The 24,480-nt window shown below is 37.3% G+C and overlaps 1 protein-coding gene across 1 annotated transcript in view; it reads right to left on the minus strand.

Moving 5' to 3' along the window:
• LOC120768549 (zinc finger protein Elbow) overlaps nucleotides 1-24,480 on the minus strand; it is a gene marked incomplete at its 5' end in the record, with an annotated part of 112,662 nt that overhangs the window by 68,672 nt on the left and 19,510 nt on the right. The window contains one exon of the mRNA XM_040095292.1: nucleotides 11,417-11,464. Coding sequence (XP_039951226.1) covers nucleotides 11,417-11,464 — 48 coding nt within the window. The remainder of the gene's footprint in view (nucleotides 1-11,416; nucleotides 11,465-24,480) is intronic.

The following is a 24,480-nucleotide window of genomic DNA, read 5'->3' on the forward strand; positions in this document are numbered from 1 at the left end:
GTGATAAAATTCTGTGTGAAACTCGGTAAATCTGCTACAGAGTTGTTTGATATCATATCAAATAGGCTTACCCAGATGTTGCTTTAGCAAGAAGTGGTGTGTTTCGGTGGCACCAGGCCTTTTTGGAGGGCCAGGAAGAGATCGCTGATGAAGACCATGCTGGGAGACCTGCGACTTCGTCAAACTCCGACAATGTGACTCGTGTGCGCAAAGTTTTGAACTCAGCCATCGACTAAGTATTTGTTTAATTGCCCAGATGTTAAATTTATCAAAAAGGGTCAATCGGGTCCCACAAGACATCGCAGCCGATTGGAAGATGCACCACGACAACGCCATGGCTCACACCGCCTTTCTTGTGAACAGCTACCTAACCAAGGCCGACATCCCAACGTTTCCGCAGCCGCCCAACAGCCCAGATGTGGCCCTCCCGGACTTTGTTTGTACGCTTGCCTGAAAAGGCCGATGAAAGGCAAGCATTTTGAGACGACAGAGGGCATCCAAGCAGCATGCACCTTCTTCCGTGACGCCATCAATGCTTGGAAATCGCATTGCCGCAGAAGGAGCCTATTTTGAAAGTTTTTAAAGACTTGTAACGGTTCAATAAATTTTTTTAAATCAAGTCCCATAACTTTCTTGGCAAACCCTGTATGAGTAAGCTCCAATTGGGATAGGTAGTTTTTCAAAAAAATCGGAAACCTTCGTTGGAACCCTCAGACCCGTGTTCCAACGTGGCAAATAAAACTTATAAATGTTCGATGACATTTTTCGTAACATTTTTAATATTTTTGTAGTTTTAACAGTTTTACAGTTTCCTGTCAAGAGTTAGTGTAGTAAAGCCGCTTGACATTTTATGGTAAAAAAGTTGCAAAAACCGAAACAGTATAGTCAAACTTAATATAAATTTAAGGAAAAAAAACAAAACATTAGAAAGAGTAATTTTCGATTTGAAGCTTTTTAAGAGCTGGGATATCCGGGAATGTTTTAATAAAATAGCTTGGCAATACTGCTGACTACTCTTACTTAAGCCCTCAAGATACCTAAATGGAATACCAGGATCAAATTCAAACTAGTGTTGACACTAGTTTTTCCACATCTCGGATTTTGTGTGTTTTCGCCTTGGGCTTATTAATGCGCATACATATTTACTTGCATTTACATGGCTGTATTGCATTACAAAAGCCTCAACACAATAGCTTTTGAGAAGCAGCAAAATTGCCAAAAGATTCTTCACGCCGATAGGTGAGCTAAAGCGAGAAATGTATTACTCAAGGCGATATGGGTGAGCAAGAGCGATACATTTATTACTGAAGGCGAAATGAGTGAACAGATAGTGCTGGTGTGGCAACGTGAGGAGTGCGATTTTAAATTACAAGTTCAGAATTTGGTTTGAGGTAGCGCCAGCGCTGATGAGACAAAGGTGAAATGTATATATGTATGTATGCGCAGGTGCTGCACACCGGGGAACGGCAGTCAGGCCAACACCTTGCAAGGTGTTTCTGTCCACCGATTATACGCTTTAGATAAGCCCGACATGGAAATGAATAGCGCTCAAAAGGAAAAGTGCAAACACTACGAGATAAAAACGAAAGTAAAAGAAATGCAGAAAGCAGAAAGAAAAAAGAAATGTGCAACCAAAAAGGAAATAAAGCAGAGGTTGTGCACGGAAGGAAAGCGTCGGTTGCAACGGCAAATACGAAATTTAAATTGCAAATGCGAAGTGTATGCATACAAAAGAAAAGCCTTAAACACGTGTATTGTATATATGTACACATATGTATGTATATGCATATATACTGTATGTATGTGTGCGTGCGCTTAACATACCGCTGGCAACAAAGTGGCAAAGCTTATACGATTGGGAAAACAAGTGGCAACGCTGCTGCCGCAGTGCTATCGTAGGAAGTGCGGAGCGTGGTTATGAGTGTGTATGGAAAAATCGCTTCAATGGCTCCGCAACACCCGCTTCGCCGCGCTTGTTGCTTGTTGTGTTCTATTTGATTGTGTTGTTGCTGCGGCTTGTTGCCTACTGTTGGTAGTTGACGTTGTCGCTGGCGCGCAAGAAGTGCCGAGGTCGCAAGAGCCCCAAAAGCCACCCCTCTTCACACATAAGTCCTCATTCAGTTCTCTGTGCTTGCCATTCCACGTCTGCCATCCCGTTCCAGCTATTGTTGCAGCGCTTACAAATTGCACTTTTGTTAATGCTACAACCGTATTGCAACGTTGTTGCCATATTACTTTGTTGTTATTGTTGGCGCTTGCTTGCTGTTGCCACCAACGCCATTGTTGCCGTCATTTTTATACAGTTTGAAGTGTGTTGCAAATGAAAAGGAAGTTGCAATGCAATTTGCTGCTTTTGCTTTTACATTATTTGTTTTGTATTTCCTTTTTTTTGGGGTCTCCATTTGTGCATTTGCTTTATTTTTCCGCATCGTTTGTTGTTTTTGTTGTTGCGCTTACAGTTGGCAGCCGCATGTGTGTGCGCTCTTGTGTGGGTGTCAGCGTGACTCTGCGATAATTTCTACTCTGCGGCATTGAAGTTGAAGTGAAGTCGGTCGGCAGTGACTTCAAATGTGGTTTTCAACGCATAAATAGCGGAAGCGGGGCGTTAAAAGCAACACATTTATTCCGGCAACATCAAAGGGCACAAAAATTTGCGATTATTTGGCTGTAAATGGGTATATAATAGTACCTAAACCCATACAGTTATGTATAGTGTATACATTTCAAGTGCTCATATGTACAGTTATACACTTTTATTTGCACTCAAATTTGCAAATGAGTGTGGCGTGTCAAAATGAGCCATAAAAGCTGGTAATTAGAGGAAGTTTTTATTAAAGACAAGTTGAGGCAATATAACGACTGGCTTGTATGTGACAGAACCATGCGCTATTAAGAAATGAGAAGTGAGTTATTATAATTAAAAGAATCGCAATCCATGATATGTTGAATAATAAAGTGGCGCTTTTAAATTATGCAAGGCTGGACGATATTTTCACGGTATCTAAGGAAATGAAATTTGTGAAGTCTACGAAGACGATGCTGTATTAGTTCGTGTAGCACAACAATGGTTCGCCAGCTTCAGTTCCGGAAATTTTGATGTGAATTGCAGATTAACATCTGCGATTCTTTGCTAAAACAAAATGAAATCGAATCATTTCTAAAGCGAATAGTAACAGGAGACGAAAAGTTTATCAAATTCAACAATAATATGCAAAAAAGGCCATGAACCAAGCGTGGGGAAGCTCAACAAATGGTCGCAAAGCCAGAATTGACGCCTTAAAAGGTTATGTTGAGTGAGCCTGGTCGAACTATTGATTCTACATTTTACTGTTAACAACTGATGAGATTGAAGCAAGAAATCGAAAAAATGGCAAGAACTGATCAACAGAAACGACTTCGTCTTCCATCAGAACAACGCTAGCCCACACACATCTTTGATGAATCGGTAAAAACTGGGAGAGCTTGGCTGGGAAGTTTTGATACATCCACCATATAGCCCTGAACTTACACCACCGAACTACCATTTGTTTCGGTCAGTGCAGAACTCTCTTAATGAGTGAATTATTAGAATGAAAGAAATTTTTGGATGAAAATGTAGAACAATTCTTCGAAAAATCTCAATATCAATAAATTTTTTAAAAAAATGTTTTTTCCAATCTTGGTCTCCAAAGTATAAAGCTGTCAAGTTAAAAGAAATGTGTTTTCCAATTTTAGTCTCCAAATTTGGATGAAATCTCTTTCCGCAAGTCACCTTCGAAAGACGAAATAATCCTTGGGGGTAAATGTCACTTTGAGATCAACAATACGAGAACGATGGAAATATTACGGTTAGTACTGTAAGACAAGGATATGCGAGGTTGTATGTTTGTGCAATCTGCCGGTGTTTGTGCGATTTTCTGTTTTTCAAGATTAATTTCATTTAACAAATATCCTTAAAACCTTGGAACCCTGTATGTGATCGACGAAGAATGGGCCGATGAAAGGCAGTCTTTCGAGAAGAGGTGAAGTGCGCATTTTCACAATTGAGTCTGAGCTAAGAGTTAAGGTTTAAGGAAGAGTTGTCTGTAAAGAGCTCCCGTCAGGCTTAGCTTTAGGCTAGCGGACCACTTCACTGTTTTTTGGGCAGAAGTCGCTGCTATTAAGGTAGCATCAGTATGCCTACAGCTTCTTCCGAAGAGAAGTCTATTTCAGAGAGTTAACTTCGCTCTCAAAGTCGGTCAATAGCTACTAGAAATAGTATCAAGCTACTATTATCAGACTTGTAACACAACGACAAGCTTCTGTACGACTTCGGCCTAAAATAGAACACAGCAGATCTACTGAACTGCTTGCTCTTAGCAAAGTTCATCTTGCCGCAATTGTAAAAGTTCTTACTTGACGTTGTTCGATAGGTATTCATGCGCTAAAGCTAACAGTATTGTCAGACATTAATTAACAAAGTTATATGGAAGGAGGAGAGTTAGGGACATCTTGGTAGTCATATCTTCGTCGAATTAAGAGACATAACAGAAACTGGCATTAACCGTCTCAACATACATGATGGCCTTAAAGCGTTGTTTCGACTTATGAGGATATTTATCGTTGTTTAAGTGAGATCGACCTTTTAACATAGCTCAACTATCTTAAATTAAGAGCCAACTATCTTAAATTATATTTAGGAGAATCCAATTATGGAATAATTTTGAAATAGCGAATCAGTCATAGTAAGTAGTTCTGATGAGCAGCACAGTAGTTCGGTCGTTTTTCCCATATATCTACAGAGGAATAAAGAAATAGAGATGGTCGTCCTCCCGTGGTTCGAACCAGTTCAACCATGAAAAATGTTCTTGAACGTATTGGCAGAAATCTTCGAAGAAAACAGAAAATTATGTCAAGGGAAATGTATACATCAACCACTTGTTCGAGATAACGCGCTTGAAGGAAACTAGACTAAACAGATGCAAGCGGTGACACGTAGTCAACGGCCATGAAATTATTTTTAAATCTACGCAAAATTTTCCATTTATTCCGAGGGTTCAACGTACAGCTGCAGTAATGGTTTGGTGGGGAGTCTCCTATAAGTCGTTTGTTTCGAGCAGCATTGTTAATACCAATAGAAACTGTGCGTGCAACTATTGATCAATGGCGGAACTAAGAATATTTTTATACCCTGAACAGGGTATATTAAGTTTGACACGAAGTTTGTAACACCCAGAAGGAAGCGTCGGAGACCCTATAATGTAGATATTTAAACGATCATTATGTTGAGCTGAGTCGATTTAGCCTTGTCCGTCTGTCTGTCTATATACATATATGTATACGAACAAGTCACACAGTTTTTTAAGATATCGTTTTGAAATTTTGCAAACGTCATTTGCTCTTCAAGAAGCTGCTCATTTGTCAGAACTGCCGATATCGTACTTCTATAACATATAGTAGCTGTCATACAAACTGAACGATCGGAGTCAAGTTCTTGTATGGAAAGCTTTCACATTTGACAATGTATCTTCACAAAAGTTGGCACAGGTTATTTTTTAAGGCAACAATGTATTCTCGTAAGAAATTGTTCAGATCGGCTTACTACAGCATATAGCTTCCAAACAAACCGAACGATCGGAATCAAGGGCTTGTATGGAAAACTTTCGCATTTGTCGTGCTATCTTCACGAAATTTAAGATAGATTACTGCTTAATGTAATAACACAATCTCCGAAAAAATTGTTCAGATCGGATTTCTATAGAATATAGCTTCCATACAAACTGAACACTTAGTTACTAAAAGAAATGCACCTGTGAAGGATATATTAGCTACGGTGCAGCCAAAGTTAACGTTTTTCTTGTTCTTATATCGAACAGCTGACTGATTTGGCGACAAACTTTGTGTTCTCAAATATTATGGAGAAAATACAGAAAAAATGTTAAAGCACTATAAATTTTACTACAGTAGAAATGCACGTATTGTAAATGTATTGTACTCTTTTATTATAAACTCATTGTGTTATAAATATTTCTGTCTGTAGCACATTTTACCAACTTTTAACTATCCTGCATTTTTTTACGCATCGCTTTAGTCATTGTTTGCGACCCCTGATCCACCAGCGAAAATAAAAACAAAACGAAACACTCTCATAACAGTATCTTAACCCGTCTGAATGAGCGCCAGCCATAATGGTGCTGCAATAAAACAAATGAGCGCTAATGCCTGACAGTGTGCAATCAACATCAACACAACCCGAGTGCAGTTAAAGCAACAAACAGTTAAAGCTTCGCACATAAGTTGTCATATATGAATGAGTGTATATTATAATGGGTTCAAAAGTAGGTAAGTATGTGCAAACAACCGTTTTTATGGCTGTGTGTGTGTGTGTGAATGAGCACAGTTTATAAATCGCGTGACAATGCAAACAGCAATTCCGTGGCTGGTTGCTGTCAGTTGAGGCATTAAAATCTTGCGCGATTCACACGGACGTGTGCATAGAGCAATACAAAAGCAACAATTACAATGAAAGTAAAATAATAATAATAATAGTACTATCAACAACAATCGTGAGTAGTAGCAAAAGTTCAACAATGCGACAATTTCCAGGCAGCTGTTTGCTACGTTAGGTTGCACGTTTATGCGTGAGTGTGTGTGTGTATAAGAGTGTGGATGTGATGTGACTATGTATGTAGGTTTGATAGCGCCGAGGACGGCGGCATGCAACACTGCAACGGACAGGTCGAGTGACACATGCACTACCAGCCGGCGACATGACATTAAAATATGGCAAGCTGTCATGGTGGCAACTTGTTGGCGGTGCCGAGTGTAATTAAGCAAAAAATAAAAATAAAATACGAAAATAATGTGTAAATGAGGAGGATTAAGGAGGGAGCCTACAGTGTTTGAACAAATAAAAAATTGTATAGTTAAACCCGTAACCATTACGTATAAAGCTTTTCAAGGTTATATAATTGATTAAGTTAGTAATTCATGTAACAATATGTCTTTGGATCAAGTTAAGCTGTTTTCTGAACAAGGTTATATAAGGTTATCAATTATCCCTTCCGCGTTTTTGCTCTTTATTCATTGCTTTACAAAAAGTGTTTCAGTGATCGGATTTATAGTAGTTCAAATATGCCCCGTTTCGTTCGATAATCTGTTTCCATCTATACGGCAACTTCATAATACCCCCGTCGTAGAAGCCCCCCCTCCTTATTTGCGAAAAACTCAGACAGCCACTTTTCACAAGTCTCTTTTGAGTTAATCACTTGGCGCTATGTCCGGGCTGGATACGATAAAACCACCCATCCGAACTCTCGTAGCTTCTAATGAGTCATCAACGAAGTGTGTAGTCTGGCGTTGTCCTGGTGGAACACTATACCCTTCCTGTTGGCCAATTCTGGACGCTTCTGATCGATCGCCTGCTTCAAGCGGTCCAGTTGTTCTCAGTGGATTGTAGAAATAAGCGTCTGGCCATATCAAAACTGTTCATAGTGGATGATTCCCTTCCATTATAATCTGAGGCATCACTATAACTTACGAATATATTGTTCAAATCGAACCACTATAGCATATATACATAGCTGTTCTACAAGCTGATGAATCAAAATCAAGAAAAATATATTTTACCCGGTTACGCTATAAACGCACCTTTAAAGTGCACCGTACCCAACTTATCGTTTTTCTTTTTCTTGTTTTGGACCTGATAATACTTTTTAGTCTTTCAAACTAACATTTTTTCGAAGAAAGAGTTTACAACGTTTTCATTTCAATAAATCGAAGTTATAAACGGTTATGTAAGTGTTTTTGTACTGATAAACAAGAAATGAACTTTATTAAATTCCATAAAGATAAGTATGGAAATAGAATAAATGGATTGTAATTTCAAAAACAAAAAATATACATAAATATTTCAAAAACAGCTGCCGAAATTTGAAGAAGCATCTTTCTCTTGGCTTGTTATATACCACTGAATTTCGAGAAAAGCGTGGACTATCTCTAAGTCCGGTCAGCAATCATCCATCAGTTAAGTTCTGGTTAAATTAACCAAGTAACCTTCTTTCGGTAAAGGATTTTTTTAACCAGAACTCATCTGACAGATGTCTGCTAACCCGACATTGAGAACGACCTTAATAATGATAACTCCAATATACATAATTTCGAAATTCGAAGTTAAATATTTCGACTTTGGAGGTTAACTTTGGAAAACAGAAAAATAGCATTTCACCTTATGTCTGAATCTCTCGAAAAGAATTGGTTTGGTTTAATGCCCAGCCGAGTGTTATACAGTGCTGTGACAAACAGTGTTATGATAACACAGATACTAAGGTGATATACATATGTCGTAGATATGTATAAATGAGACTAACAATATTTATGACATCAATGGAAATAACGATCGATTCAAGATAGGGATTTGAAGATTATTTACCAACGGCTACCCGAGATAGAGATTGTGAAAAGCTTAAGTGCATTTGTAAAAAGCCAATACCTATTCGGTGGTGTGAAGAATGTAGGTTACCTTATATGTTAAATAAAATATGGAGAACTTTTTAGAAATAATATTTATAAAATATTTGGAAGGGTGTTGCCATCTATAAAAACATAATTTTAATAACATAAATTATTTACAACGATTTTCGATGAGACATATTTATAGTAAAAAGAAGCAAAAAAAATATCAAGCAAAGCAGCAAAAACGAATGAAATCCCGAAAAAAATATTTAGACAGTACAAATTTCTTGCTTTTTTCAGCTGCGTATTATAGCGAAACAAATGGATTTTTCACGAAACTATTTTGCTTTATACACATTTTTTATTTCCCCCCCCCCCCCCCCCCCCAACCGCAAAGTTGTTGTTATTGTTTTTTTTTTTCATTTTATGTATTGTGCCACAAGCGCGCGCCCAACATTTCACGTTTTGCCACTGTGGCTGTCAGCAGCAGCAGCAGCGTTGGCTGATGTCGCGCAGCTGTACACATTATTGTTGTGAGTGACGCGGCGACTGTCTGTGCAAAAAGACTGCAGCGACAAGTGCAAAAATGTGACTTCCGACACCGACGATATTGCGGCGAACAGTAACAAAGGCAAGCCAACAGCAGCAATAATAGCAACAAAAGAATTGTCTTTGGCAACAAAAAGCGCAGCAGCGCGCGACAATAGCGGTGGCATGACAGTGACAGCTTGCCGTCACACAGTTGCAATTGTAAAATCGTACAAATGCTGACATTGCCGAAGCGGGCGGCAAGCGGGGGCGGCTGGGCGGCCGAGCTGATGGGGCTTATGATGGCTAACTGTATGTGTGCATGTATTTGTTTTTTTTTTTTGCTTTGTGTGGGTGTGTGTGTGTGTGCCAAGCAAGCAGGACGCCGCTTGGTTTAGCGTGAACGACACGGACATGGACATGACAGGCGACAGCAAAAGTATTTTGCAATGCGCATTTAAAACTCTGATTGTCAGGGTCTTGCACTATTTTTCATAGCGTTTTGTCGACAGCATGTTTTTTATTCAGCGCGCCAAGAGCGTGAGTGCAGTTGCTGTTCTTCATTTCTTATTTACATATTTATCATGGTGTTGCCACAGTTCGAGTACATGTATGTATGAATGGAAGTGTGTTGGCGCTAGATATTGCTGCTGTTGTTGGCGCTATTTGCAAGAGACATATTTTGTTTCTTCAAGCTGAGCATTTATTTTTGGTTCACTTTTTGGCTTGAGTCTTTTTTAACGCCTTCTATTTGAGTACATTTTTTTCTGCCTTGCTGTTGAAAGTAGTTGGCAACGCAGCGTCACGCGTTATCAATACTACAAAAGTTGTCTTGAACCTCGTAAATTCACTACAGTCTTCAACTCGCTTGTGTGCCACTCACCACATTTCAACCCAACTCAATTCATGCCTCATTTCAGCTCAGCTTTAACCACGCCGCCATGTTGTTGTCAGTCCTTGCTTGCATGACCATTTCAGTTTTCTGACATTTGCTCTGATTGTCCTTGTTGACGTTGATATTTTTCTGTCATTGCTGTTGTTGTTGATCTACTATTTACAATGTTGCGGCATTTCTGAAGTTTGCCACTCATCCACACACAAACATTTTTTCGTTACTCAACGCGTCTCTCTTTCTTTAGAGTACCGTTATTTTTGCTATGCGTCAAATGTTATGTCAGTCGTTTATTGCTTAACATTTGACATGACAGCCAAATGCAGCACTACTGCTTGAGTGAGTGACTAGCCGACGGAATACCTAAGTGACAGGCAGACAAGTAAATAGGTAAACAGAAAAAAACTTACAAAAATACAATACTACATACCTTTGTATTGTACAAAAAAAGTGTAGAAGTGCGACAGACGTAAGTGTAATATTTTCAGCTGTCATTTCGCAAAGTGTCTACACAACTGACACATACCTTCGGGGATATATGTATGTATGTACGTACATATATGGCAAAAATCACTTCAGTACACCTTTTACCGTTCACCTGTTCTACCCGACGACCAAGCCAACGACCTAACGTCACTTCAACACCCAAGGCACTTCCAACTTTCCACTACACAACCCGCAAAGTGGCCAAGTGACTGCGCTTACACGGCGCACACCCATGACCCGTTGAAAATGTCAGCCATATATGACAGCGTACTCATGTCATATCGCACGCTTCTAGTTAAATGCCATGGGAATGAGCGTCGGGCACCAACACATGCGAAGTGATTTATGTTTTCACTATTGTTGTTGTTGTGTTGGTGTACTCGGTTGTTTGTGCGTTCGCAATTGGAATTGCGTTCGTTCTAAAATGACAAAATGACAATCAGCGTCAAGTTGAATTTGACATTAGTAAGTCATTTCACACTTTTGATATGAAGCTCGTGACAGTTGTGAAAATCAGAGGAAATTGTGTAAAGGTGCGCATAAATGTATGTATGTACTATATATTAATAAATTGAAATAAATATTATAAATCTTTTTATGCACATCATGGCAGGGGTTACCAAATTTTTGAATTATTTCTTAAGTCATCTTCATAGTGAAAGTTGTCGGAATAATTAATTTTTTTCATTCAATAAAAATAGAAAAGTATAATTTTCTATTTTAATTTAAGTTTGGAGCAATAGGTTCGGGAGATACAGGCCGTTGACTTGGACACGATCAGTTCGCCAATACTCATTCGCCAACGGCATGCCGAACCATTATGCAGATTACTTTGAGATTGATGAAATTTTCACAGAAATTTATTAACGGTTTGGTTAAATCCTTTCAAGGCATATAATCCTATTACTGTCGAAAACAACAAACAATTCACAATTTTTTCTAGATAATAGTAAAATGAAGTTGATCAAGGCAGATGACACTTGGATTTAGTACATGAGAAAACTTAAGTATAATGAGTCAAATTTAACTGCCTTGTAGACTCAGCTCGTTATAGTTAGAATTATTTTTAGTTCCAATCTGGTGACACATATATCTTACCGGAACAGTTATTTGACCACCATTTCTTGCTTGAATTGCAAAACTCACCTGAAAAAAAGGAGAAATAAATTAAATTTCTGTAAACGCATGTTTAATATAAAATAGTTTCTTAAACTAAGCCCATCCATTATTATCATAATAAACATAATCTTCTTCAAGAAAATTTATTTCTGCTCGAATTCAATTTTTGTTTTCTATTTCAAAGCTTTTCATGAAACCATTGAAATCCGAGAGAGAAAAAGTTAACTCGGAAAGAATAAATAATGTAGTATTTCCAACTTCGAAGACTCCAATATATATTATTCAAGAAAAAATTTGTAGTGTGAGTAATTCTTTTTGTTTAAACAACCACTTCTGGCAAATATACAACGACACAAACAGAACAGTTAAGTTCTCAACAAGCCCTTCATCGATGTGTGGTTTACTCTTCCTCTTTGGTATCAATTAATCTACCACTCCTATGGTTATTCTTCCTTAACAACCAGCGTTTGGACATCATGCAAAAGAAGAAAAGATTTACTCTTCTTTCCTAAAGTCACCAATAAAATCCGTTTAGGAAATATTAGAGAGATATATCGGCTCGTTTTCTAAGTACTTTCGATAGTGCATGTTAAGGACGAAATTTTTTATTGTGGAAAACATTATATGAAATCATATATTCTCCGCTTTGATCAAATACCATGTGCTATCTTTCGGACAAGAGTTTGATTCAACGCTCATAAAATTTCTATCCTTGCAGGCAAGAAAACTGGTTCAAGTAGCGTGTTCTGATGTGAGGTGAAGGTTATCCAATCAAAAAACAAAAAAAATCCAGAGACCAGCACAAGTAATAATCCGAAATTACCAAGTTTGGAGAGTATAGTGAGTGTGATAGCTTATCCCATTCATGCTCTATAAGCTTTGTCGAGTTAGCGAACTTGTTTGAGATCTCTCTTTATTCTGGTGGAAAAATACAAATTTACTTTTGATCAATTCAGGCCTCTTCTGTTTTTGTATATCACTCAAGTTGTACAGCTGAACACAATATACTTCGAACTTAATCGTGGTACTTTTGGACAAAAGCTGAAAAGAAACGATCCCTTTGAAATCCCACCAAAGAGACAACACAGCCTTTTTAATGGTGTCTATCGGCTTTCGAACTAGTTTGAGCTGATTCATACTTTCTAAACCAGCATCTCTAGCGGTTAACATTCTTGTAAACAACCCAGTCCTTCCAGAACGTACATAATATCACATATTTTTCGCCATGCTTGAACTTTTGATCGGGCATCAAACAAAAAATGCTCCTAAACTGTCCAAACCGCGTTTGTATGGATGTGTTAGCGCTTATATTTGAGAATTTTGCTACGGTATTAAGGTATTATATTGTCAAATATCTCTCTTGCGCCTTTTTGTCTCTTGAATTTCGCGGCTATGTATAAAGCGTACAGAGATCGTATCTGGCAATACTACACACCTTTGAAAGGTCTTGACATAACCTACAAAACGACGCTATGCATGATTAGTTTGGATATTGCGTTCAACAGTTATAGACGTGTAAACATGGAGTTCACTAACGCCGAAATTCGCGCTATTTTAAAGTTTTCCTTCGTTAAAGGCAAATCCGCTAGAGAAACGTTCCGTTAGATTAATGGTGTGATTACCACGTGTTACTGTTCATGGTGAACGCCCTTGTTGGTATAAGGTTGAACTCAGAAGAGGCTTGTGAAAAGTGGCTGTCCGAGTTCTTCGCAAAAAAGGAAGGGGGTTTCTACGGGGAAGGTGTTATGAAGTTGCCGTCTAGATGAAAACAGATTATCGAGCGAAACGGCGCATATTTGAACTAAATCCGATCACTGTAACACTTTACAAACAATTTAGAAAAAGTGGCATAGTAAACGAAAATACTATTTCAATATTTAAAAAAATTTTGGGAAAATATGTGTGTGTTTCCAAATATTTGTTTTTAGTTTGTTTTCGATTCGGCTCAAACATTTCAGTTGCTCGAAAATTTAGTTTGTGTTATAATAATTCAGCGAGTTATCAGCAGCAGACGGTTTGCCATTATCACACTGATTAAGTTCAACATTTTTAATGGTGTAAGAAGCATCAAAATAGAGTGCTGAATATTTGATTAATAATGTTTCGAAACAAAAATTCGATTCGAGATAGTAAATGTGTAAGATTTTGTAAATACAGCCGCTTTTATTTAACTGATGCAAGAACATCGATCAACCTAATAAAAATGAACTATAGAAACGACACTCATTATTAAGCAGGCAATGAAAGGAGCTTTTTCAATCTTCTCATAAACCCATCTCATCTTAAGCTTTTCGAACGCACGATTTGTGCTATAATATTTGAAAAGGCAACACAAAATTTGACAAAAAATCTGCTCCACAGCCTAAAACCTGAATGCGCGTAATAAATCTTCAAAAACACAATTGTCCGCTTTTGAATAGCGCTGACAACTCATCGCTTAATCTCTGTATTTATTTTCACAATATTTTAACTGCACATAAATTGAAAATTCTCCCGCACTTCATAGCCACTGGCGTGTGCCATAAATCATGCCCACACAAATTCATTATTAGCACTTGTTTCTTTGTATCAATGCTAATTTATAGATTTTGTCTAAATTTCAAAATAACCTTTTGACACATTTTACCAAAAATAAACACGCACACACACAAATCCGCATACACATTAACGATTCGTAGACGCCAAGAGTTGGTAGCGCAAAATTTATAGCGACAAAATTAGCTTTAGCGAAAACCACAAAAATGATAAATATAAAATACAGACCAAATGGCAAAATAATAATGCAAATATATTAAACTGTCACAAGTATGCGCATAAATACAAATATAGTATAACCACGGCAAATCAAAAATGAAAGTACGCCTCAAACACACACACACACAAGCGTAAATATGTGAGCAACTTTGTGCGCGCTGCGCTCGGCTCTCCTGACCCGTCAGCCATATTTCATAATAAAAATGTATACTTAAGTGTGCTATAAAATGCTTTAAAGCAGCCATAAATTTAACGATCAATTTCATTAATAAGCGGGCAATAAATTAAAAACGCACCAACGGGCATGAAGCGGCACAAAAAGAAACAACAACAAAATGTATTAAATGAATTCAAAACAAAATAATAATAACGTGTACAAGTCAGCGCGATGGTCAATGCTAAGTTGGGCGCGAAAAAATCGCAAAGGCGATCGAGCGTTCGAATGGTCGCGCCAGCAAGCGATCGGTGCGGCGCATGTGTGTGTGTGTGAGCGCTGAAATTTATGCCCTCACCAGCGAGGGCAAATTCGTTTCATTTAGAAAGCATTTATATTAATAATTTTTGCACATAAAAAAATATCGAAAATGCTAAAATAAAAACACTTAGCAATAATAATAAAAATATCAAATAAAATTACAAAAAAAAATCTAAAAAAATTTAATTGTGGCGAAAAATTAATGGGTGAAATTCAATGAATTCATTTTACATGCACGTGCGGCATAACAGCACAATAATCATAACAATTTGTACAACAACGACAACAATAACCGCCAACAGTGGTACCGCCTGAACAACAACAACAACTAACAGGAGTAATCAACCAATTGCCCAACTGGCGATGGCTGACAAACCGACAAATATGTCAAAGTATTGGATAAATGAGACGCTAAAAGGCACGCTCGAAATACAAAACAACAACAAGTACACATATGTACATGTATAAGAGTTTGTGCAGCAGCTCGCTAAATCAGGCGTGGGGAGCCTACAAATGTGTTTGCTGTATATATCGATGCCGGCGATCGCATATGGAAATCACGTATTGGCGACAACGCCAACAACAATTCTCATGCAACCCACGAAGCGTTGCGTACACAGGCGCTGGCTTTAATGAAAGGTGGCGATGCGGCCAGTGGCAGTGGATCGAAAGCGGCGCAGCGCCAGCTGCAAGTGTTGAACACTAACATACATACATACATACCGCTTATATAGCTGTAATTCCGAAATCAAAACGAACACTCCTCAACAATAATCGATAACAAATTAGCCCATAAATTATATGCGGGTAATAAGCGTTTTGCGCGTTTTTATGCATGCTCATACATATATACGCATACATATATAATGTATTTACACACATACATACAAATATATTAAATTTTATATGCATACGTCGAGCTTAGTTCGCTTGCTGTCTGTCCGTATGCGTGTAATGAGTCGTTGAAATTTTGTGAAAAATGGCAAAAATGCCATGCAATCAAAATCAAAACAGATTTACGAATACAGCGCGAATATATGTATTAGTCGTACTATACAATCAAGCGAAACGCAATTTTACAGTGTGCCACAAAAGTTTGTGTTTTTTCAAAGTTTTCAGTACGAAAAGCAATTCTCAGTTAAAATTCTTTTTTATGCTTTAATTCAGGATGACAGTTAATTAAACCTGAAGAGTATCATTGATGACGATACCAAGAATAGATAATTACTATGTTTCGACCTCTTGACTACCCGATTTTGCTCCCATATATCAGTTATATTGGGTAGTCAAAAAAGTCTTTTCGTATTTTGTCAATAAATGTCGTTGCTGTCGTATATCTCCAGTACTACCAATCACATTGTGTCATACCATATAGTGTTGGAAAGCTGACATTTTAAGCTTCATTTAACCAAAAAAAAATTTAATTCGAGAAGTTGAAAAAAAGTTACAGCTGTTCAAAAATGAGTGAAAATAATGAAAAAATTCGCTATATTTTGAAATCTTTGTATAAAAAAGTGAAGAATGCCATGCAAGCCACCAATGAAATTTGTGAAGTTTACCGAGACGTTGCTGTATCAGTTCGTGTAGCACAAAAATGGTTCGCTCGCTTCCGTTCTGGAAATTTCGATGTGAAAGATGCACCTCGCTATGGTCGACCTATCGTTAAAAAAGACGATGGAATTATGGAAAAGATTGACCAGGACCGTCATATAAGCAGCCATGGTTCATGGCTAGCTGAAAAAAGAAGCTCGATGTTTGGGTACCACATGAGTTATCTGTGAAAAATTGAATGGACCGAATTAACATCTGCGATTCTTAGCTAAAACGAAGTAAATCGAACCATTTCTGAAACGAATGGTAACAGGAGACGAAAAGTGGATCAAATACGACAATAACGTGCGAAAAAGATCATCGTTCAAGCATGGTGAAGCTCAACAAATGGTCGCAAAGCCACGTTTGACGCCTCGAAAGGTTATGCTGAGTGTTTGGTGGGATTGGAAAGGAATCATCCACTAGGAGCTGCTCCAGCTTGGTCGAACGATTGACTTTTTCGAATACCTTATATAACACTCTAGATTTTTTGGATGAATTTAAGACGTATGTATGGACAATGATCTTCTATCAACAGGACGAATTAGTTGGATTTCACGATTCAAATAACCGATACAAAAGGTTTGTGTTAACTTCATTGATGCAAGAGGGTCTCTTGAACCATCCGTTTGAGTTTTTGGTATTGCAAATGACCGATGTCAAAACTTTCCAGGTAAGATTTCCTTATTTCAATTCCGAAACTTGGCCTAACCTAAAAAAAAGTTACAGATGTTGCTTTCAATCAATTAGATCGGAGTCACTGACGGTGTAACTTTGAACTTACAAGTTTTTTAAATCATGCTGCGACTCTCAATTTAGTGTATAAAATCTTATTTTCGCGCCAAAAAAGATTTTTTTTACTAAAATATTGACTTAGAACAGCGGCTTGGTCGTGTGCAAAATTTTATATTCCAATTCAAGTCTTAAGTTATTAAATTTAATAAATATATGCTTTTAAAACAACAAAATTCGTATTGTTTTTTGACAGCATGTTTAGTAATTTAAAGATAAAAAATCACGATTGTCGTGTATTTTCAATGGAAAATTTTTAAATGTTGATATTAAGAGCACGAATTTTCAGGGAATTTTTTAGGGTATTTCCAAGGAAATTTCATGATGGGATTGAAAAAAATGAATAGTTAAAAAAAACACCCTAATATACATATGTACATATGTGGACCGCTTATAATAGTAGAACATGCCAAAAATCTGGAAACCGAAACAATGTCGAAAATACTAATATCACTTCAAGTGATATTCACATACCCTCCTCATTTTCAACTCACTTGTCATGCTTATTTCTATTACATTTAAAATTTATGGCAAATGGCGTATCGATGAAGACAACAATTTGAAATGTGAATTACTCTTTGAAAAAGAACCTGCTTGGTATTCACATTTACCCATATATTTGATTTAAAAAGTTGTTTGTACAGTTCGTCTCCCCCCAAGTTATGACGAATCGAACGCATCATAATGGCACTCAAGTATCGTAAACATCTTCAGATTTTTAAGCCATAATTTAATTGCTTCGTTATACTACCATATTAATATGATTGAAATAATAATGAAGAGTCATAAGTCGACTGACACCACTTAACTCTAGTCCCATTCCTTTTTCGAACCACTGTATGTAATACTACTATTAGCTATTAGATGCGTGATGAAGTGTTGGTTGTTGCAGCGTGTAATAAAATGTAAAATTTAACCTCGTTGTCAGTGTTCAAAGCAACAGCAAGAAGATATTAATGTTGTAGTTTAAATTTTTTTACAACTATTTTGTGGGGTAAATGTGATAAAAATGAAAATTTAATAAACTGTTGAAATGGCGCACAAACAGAATAATAAACTACACTGGCAATAGAAAGGCGAAATAATTGGATTAAACACATAAAAGTGAGTGCAAACATGCGCCAACAAATATTGCACTAATTTATTTACATATTTATAAATACCCAGTAAGCAAACCAACTGGTGAAAAACTACTTTACAACTAGTTTTAATCACAATTTAAACTAGTCAGTCAAGTGCGTTTCTTCACAGCAGAAACTGGTAGTTTATAGCAGTTGGTGTCATATGAGATGTGAATTATTCGATTTCGGTTAAAAATATATAATTTTGATTTATATACTATATGACTGTGTATTTTAACTTACTTCTAGGAGGTTTCTTTAGATTTTGATCTAGTCTCCCGTTTCGTTTTATGAGATTTTTCTGAGTTAACTCTCCAACTCATACGTTTCGGGTTTATTTGATTTTATTCCTGAAATTAATCATTAACTGCCTTTTGCTCTTACTATATTAACTATATTTTCACCGAGCGTTCCAACTAAAATGAAACTCGAGAGAATGACAAAATGTCAAAATTTTGACAAATTTATTTAGAAATACTCGAAAGTGTTAGGAAACGCTTTGCTTAATAGTGTAATTTAGGGACAAAATACCGGGCAAATGCGTTAGCATCGTAATTCTCAAACCCCCCAAACAACTTCCAAATAATGACTGGGATATGCCATTAACTGTTTCATACTCTATGAAGGCAGCATATTGTTAATTTGATAGGTGATTGCAGTTAAAAAATTTGACACATTTGCACAGGAAACGATTTACAAAATATATGGTGCGAAGCAACCGCAATAAAGAGGCTTTTCAGGAGAGGCAGAATAAAAATAAAAGAGAACAGATGCTACTTAAAATAATACAAGGCTTATTTAGTGCTTTAAGTTTGAGCAGAAAATACTAACTTAGATGTTATTTGAGTCAATGTATGTCTCTTAATATAAGGTTGTCAAACATCGCACTTCCGCCTTTTTGTCTTTTGAATTTCGCGGCTATATATAAAGCGCTACAGAGCCCGTATCTTACAATACTATACATCCTTGAATGGTCCTGACATAACCTACAAAACGACGCTATGCATGATTAGTTTGCAAATTTACGCTATTTTAATGTTTTCCTTCGTTAAAGGCAATTCCGCTATAGAAACGTTCCGTGAGATTAATGATGTTTTGGGTAATGGTACTCTATCACTTCGAACTGCGGAGGAATGGTTTCGACGATTCAGAGCGGGTGAAAACGACACCATAGACAAGTCAGACGGCGGAAGACCTGTGACGACGAATACCGAATAAGAAAATCATGGAAAACATCGAATTAGACCGGCATGTAGCTCCTCGTGTTGTCGCTCAGAAGATAGGAGTTAGTCACCAAACCATTTTAAATCATCTGCAGAAGGCTAGATACACAAAACAGCTTTATGTTTGGGTGCCGCATGATTTGACGCGAAAAAACCTTCTGGACCGAATCAACGCCTGTGATATGGTGCTGAAACGGAACGAACTCGATCTATTTTTGAAGTGGACGGTGACTGGCGACGAATATCAAATGAAAACGGTCGTGGTCGAAAGCCGGTGAATCGTCCCAAACAGTGGCCAAGCCGAGATTGACGGCCAGGAAGGTTTTGCTGTGATTTTGGTGGGATTCATCCACAATTAGCTGCTCCCATATGGCCAGACGCTTAATTCTACCATCTACTGCGAACAACTGGACCGCTTGAAATAGGCGATCGACCAGAAGCGTCCATAATTGGCCAACAGGAATGGTGTGGTGTTCCACCAGGACAACGCTAGACCACATCCTTCGCTTATGACTCGTCAAAAGTTACGGGAGCTCGGTTGGAAAGTCTTATCGTATCCATCATATAGCCTGGCCATAGCGCCAAGTGATTACCACCTGTTCCTGTCCATGGCGAACGCACTTGTTGGTGTAAAGTTGAACTCAAAAGAGGCTTGTGAAAAGTGGCTGTCTGAGTTCTTCGCAAATAAGGAGGGGGGCTTCTACGAGGGGGGTATTATGAAGTTGCCGTCTAGATGGAAACAGATTATCGAACGAAACGGCGCATATTTGAACTAAGTCCGATCACTATAACCTCGAGATATTTGAGAACCTTATTTAACCAGGCACTAGCTTAGTTAATCACTTTTGCACCTTCTTCATTATTCAAGTAACTGAAATAATTGTTTAAACATTTTCTTTTATAAAGAATTTAAGGCCCAGAAGTTAACGATATTTGCTGACTTTTATAACAAGTAATTTCTGCCCACTCTCTCTTTTATTTAAATTTTTATATACAAGTACATACATACTATGTACTCGACTATATGTCGCTTCAAAAATTAATAGTTTACCACTGTCCGCTAATTCTTCTTTCCAATTCCTGTTTCTTTAATTTTAATTTTATTTATTTTTTAGTTAGGTCGTTTAGCGCAATGACCATTTATTTAACTCGTTACCCGCTGTTCGAGTACTTATGACCCCTACCGTGCTAAATAGCTTCACTGCTGTGAAATCGGCGACTCACTTTGTGTCAGAGCAGCAAACGAAGAAGGCTCAACTCCGATAGCGAGGGCTTTGAACTCCACACATGTTTTAATTCATTTATTTCATATTTTTAAACTAATTACGATTTACACTCGAATTTGCAACGGAGAAATTACAGTGACCACTAAAAGGTTATTGAATTATATGAAAACTTCTGCATGACCAAAATACACTCGAACATTTGGCATTTCTTGTCGAGAAGAAATTGCTACGAGTCAAAAAAATTTTTTGTTGGTCGAAAATTGCTAAGGAATCTTGGCACTGCTGAATTCTAGTGTATAATAAACTTTCTATGAGAATCAAGTCAATTTTACTTTATCAAACACTTGAGATTTCAGAACATTTCTTGGTTCATATATAATATTTGGTTGCACTTGATTTATGAGTATGTCATTAAATTAATATTAAATGCTGAGACTTATGAGTATTTCTTCGAAATATGTGTTTGTAGTTATATGTAGATAAAAATACTAGGAATTAGTGTAAATAAATGATGGCGATTTGATTTCAGTTATATCAATTTTATACAATCACCTTACTAATTTAGGGAAGCTTTCAGAACAATGAAAAGCAGCTATAATCACAAAACTCAAGACGAGGGTGAGCCTAAAATATTTAATGCGTACATTAGTTCGAACTCACTTTCATAAAAAACGCGCATAGAGTTCACAACTATAGAACAAATGGCTCAATTCGAGCTGCAGATCTGAATAGAGAAGGTACAATCTTCTAGAAGAATGAACAGCTGCTGGCGTATCACTGGCCTCATCAACCGCGCCGTTAGTTCTGCTTTCTCCAGAATGGATAAGGAAGCGAAACAAACGGGTCTGGTAGTGAATGAGGGCAAGACGAAATATCTCCTGCCATCAAACAAACATTCGTCGCACACGCGTCTTGGTTCCCACATCACTGTTGACAGTCATAACTTCGAAGTCATAGATAATTTCGTCTATCTTCAAACCAGCATTAACAGCAACAACAATGTCAGCCTCGAAATCCAAAGCAGAATAACTCTTGTCAACAGGTGTTACTTCAGACTGAGTGGACAATTAAAAAGTAAAGTCCTCTCTTGACGAACAAAAGCTAAACTCTATAAGTCGCTCATAACTCCCGTCCTGCTGTATGGTGCAGAGGCTTGGGCGATGACAACAACCGATGAGTCGACGTTACGAGTTTTCGAGAGAAAAATTCTGCGAAAGATTTACGGTCCTTTGCGCATTGGCCACGGCGAATATCGCATTCGATGGAACGATGAGCTGTACGAGATATACGACGACATTGACATAGTTCACCGAATTAAAAGACATCAGCTACGCTGGCTAGGTCATGTTGTCCGGATGGATGAAAACACTCCAGCTCTGAAAGTATTCGACGCAATACCCGCCGGGGGAAGCAGAGGAAGAGGAAGACCTCCACTCCGTTGGAAGGACCAAGTGGAGAAGGACCTGACTTCTCTTGGAATATCCAATTGGCGCCACGTAGCGAAAAGAAGAAACGACTGGCGCGCTGTTGTTAACTCGGCTATAATCGCGTAAGCGGTATCTACGCCAATTCAGAAGAAGAAGAAGTCCCTCAGTTTTTAAGATATCCTTTTGAAATTTTGCAAACGTCATTTCCTCTTCAAGAAGCTGCTCATTTGTCGGAACGGCCGATATCGGACCACTATAACATATAGCTGCCATATAAACTGAACGATCGGAATCAAGTTTTTGTATGGAAAACTTTCACATTTGACAATGTATCTTCACCAAATTTGGTATGGAATATTTTCTAAAGCAACAATGTAAACTCCGAAGAAATTGCTCAGATCGGTTAACTATAGCATATAGCTGCCATAAAAACTGTACAAATAGTTACTAAAAGAAATGCACCTGTGAAGGGTATATTAGCTTCGGTGCATCCGAAGCCACTTTGGCCAGAACTTCCGGCGATAGGTCCTCACATTCTTAACGGATATTGTCTTTAAGAGCAGCAAGAGTCTGAGGCTTGTTGACATACTTGTAAACCCGCGACTTCAAAAAGCTCCACAAAGAGATGTCTGGAGCGGTCAAATAAGGCGATCTTGCTGGCCGGTGCATATCGCCAAAACGGGAGATTAGGCGCCCGGGAAATGCATCCTTCAGCATATCGGTTGTGGCACGCAGTGTAGCGTGCCTTTGTTTATTTACGTGTATTTCGCATGTGTTTACTCCACAAATGTCAAAACCGAACTAACATTAGAGGTCAATTGCAAAATGTATAGCATCTTTTGATCATCTTCTGACTTTTGCGCCACCCTATATAAGTACATAAATGAAACCGATAAGTTTGCAGATTGCTATAGTATTGCTCCTTTTGAACCTATGTTGATTAACAAAGTAAATTTTTTTCTTAAAATTGCACGAACTTCTCAGTTTGCTTTTTAATACTTTAAAAAAGTATTATTAATATTCTACAAATGGCAATAATTTATATGTTTTTTATTTCATCTATAATATTTTTCACCAATTTTGCATTTTTTAAACTTTCCTTCATTTCCTTGCCTCGACAATACATTCATTTCGAATATTTGAAAAATGAGCAGACACGACATTAATTTATGGCTCTGTTTGTCATGGCTTTCGCAGTCGTTATGTTACGGTGAGTGGTCTTCGTGTTGTCAGTTGTACTGTTTCATGTTATTTATGTATGTGCAACTATTTTTGTCGTTAAGTGTTATTGTCTTTAAATGGTTGCGTGTTGCTTGTAAAAATGTGATTTGACTAATGTTCGGATGTCAGGTCTATTTGTTTTAGCGCTATCGCTGCCACTAATTGTATGTATGTATATAAGCTTGTAAAATCGAATAGTCTCAACCCCTGTGATGAATTCGAGAAAGTGTGGTGGATACTTTAGCAAAATCGTTTAAGTATAATTATAATTTAAATTTATGGTTTGGTAAGAAATCAAAGAGTGGTTATTAAATTTGTGTTTCTACTTTGAATACAAATGGGCAACGGCAAAAACCTCTGAACTATTAGATAGAAAATTTTTGAAAACAAAAAAAATCGTAGTATGATGAAATCCTTCGAAATATAAAGTATCGCAGCATAAGAGAAAAATAATTTAAGGGCGATCTTAGATATGGCAGAAGAAGGGAGGGGTGTGGTTAAATGGTGGCTACTCTTTAGTACGGTATTTTTTTTATTGCATAGTACGAATTTCTTTCACTTTTTACCATTTTTAAAATCTTTTTTATTTATTTTTTTTTTCATTAAATAAAACGAAATAGTTTTGGTTTTCGAAAAATATTAATTTTCAAAAAAAAAAAAATTAAAACGAAAAAAACATTCGTCACTTAGAAGCTTGTGCCATCTTTCCGTCTACTAGTTAATCTCAAAAAAAACAGTTAATCTGAGGAAAATTTTTTCAAATATTTTGTCGTACTTTTTGAATTTCTTATTTAATCCTAAATGTTGCTGGTGTTTTTGCAGTCAACGCGAAATTTCACTATAATCCACATATATTTTCACATAAATAACTTTGAACAAGCAAGTTTTAGTTAGATTACGAGCATTTCTAAGATACCCCACCCACACAATCTTCTAAATCTCACCACTCGTAATTTATAGCCGGCTCTCAAAAGCGTAAATTACCAAAATATGCGCGACAAAGCCGTTCACATGTCTAACGATATCAAAGCAGCTGCTTTGTGGCTTGTCATGCCGCCAACAATAACGCATGCGATAAATTAAGTTGCTTGTGCCTGTAGCAGATTAAATGCTGGTTTAGTGAGGTTTCGAGTAGCATTATAAAAATTTACGTATGTATAGAAATATAGGCAATTAGACGTGTCTATATTTATGACGTTTGAGAAATAACCAAT

Source organism: Bactrocera tryoni, chromosome 2, assembly GCF_016617805.1.
Source record: "Bactrocera tryoni isolate S06 chromosome 2, CSIRO_BtryS06_freeze2, whole genome shotgun sequence".
NCBI classification, from domain to species: Eukaryota; Metazoa; Arthropoda; class Insecta; order Diptera; family Tephritidae; genus Bactrocera; species Bactrocera tryoni.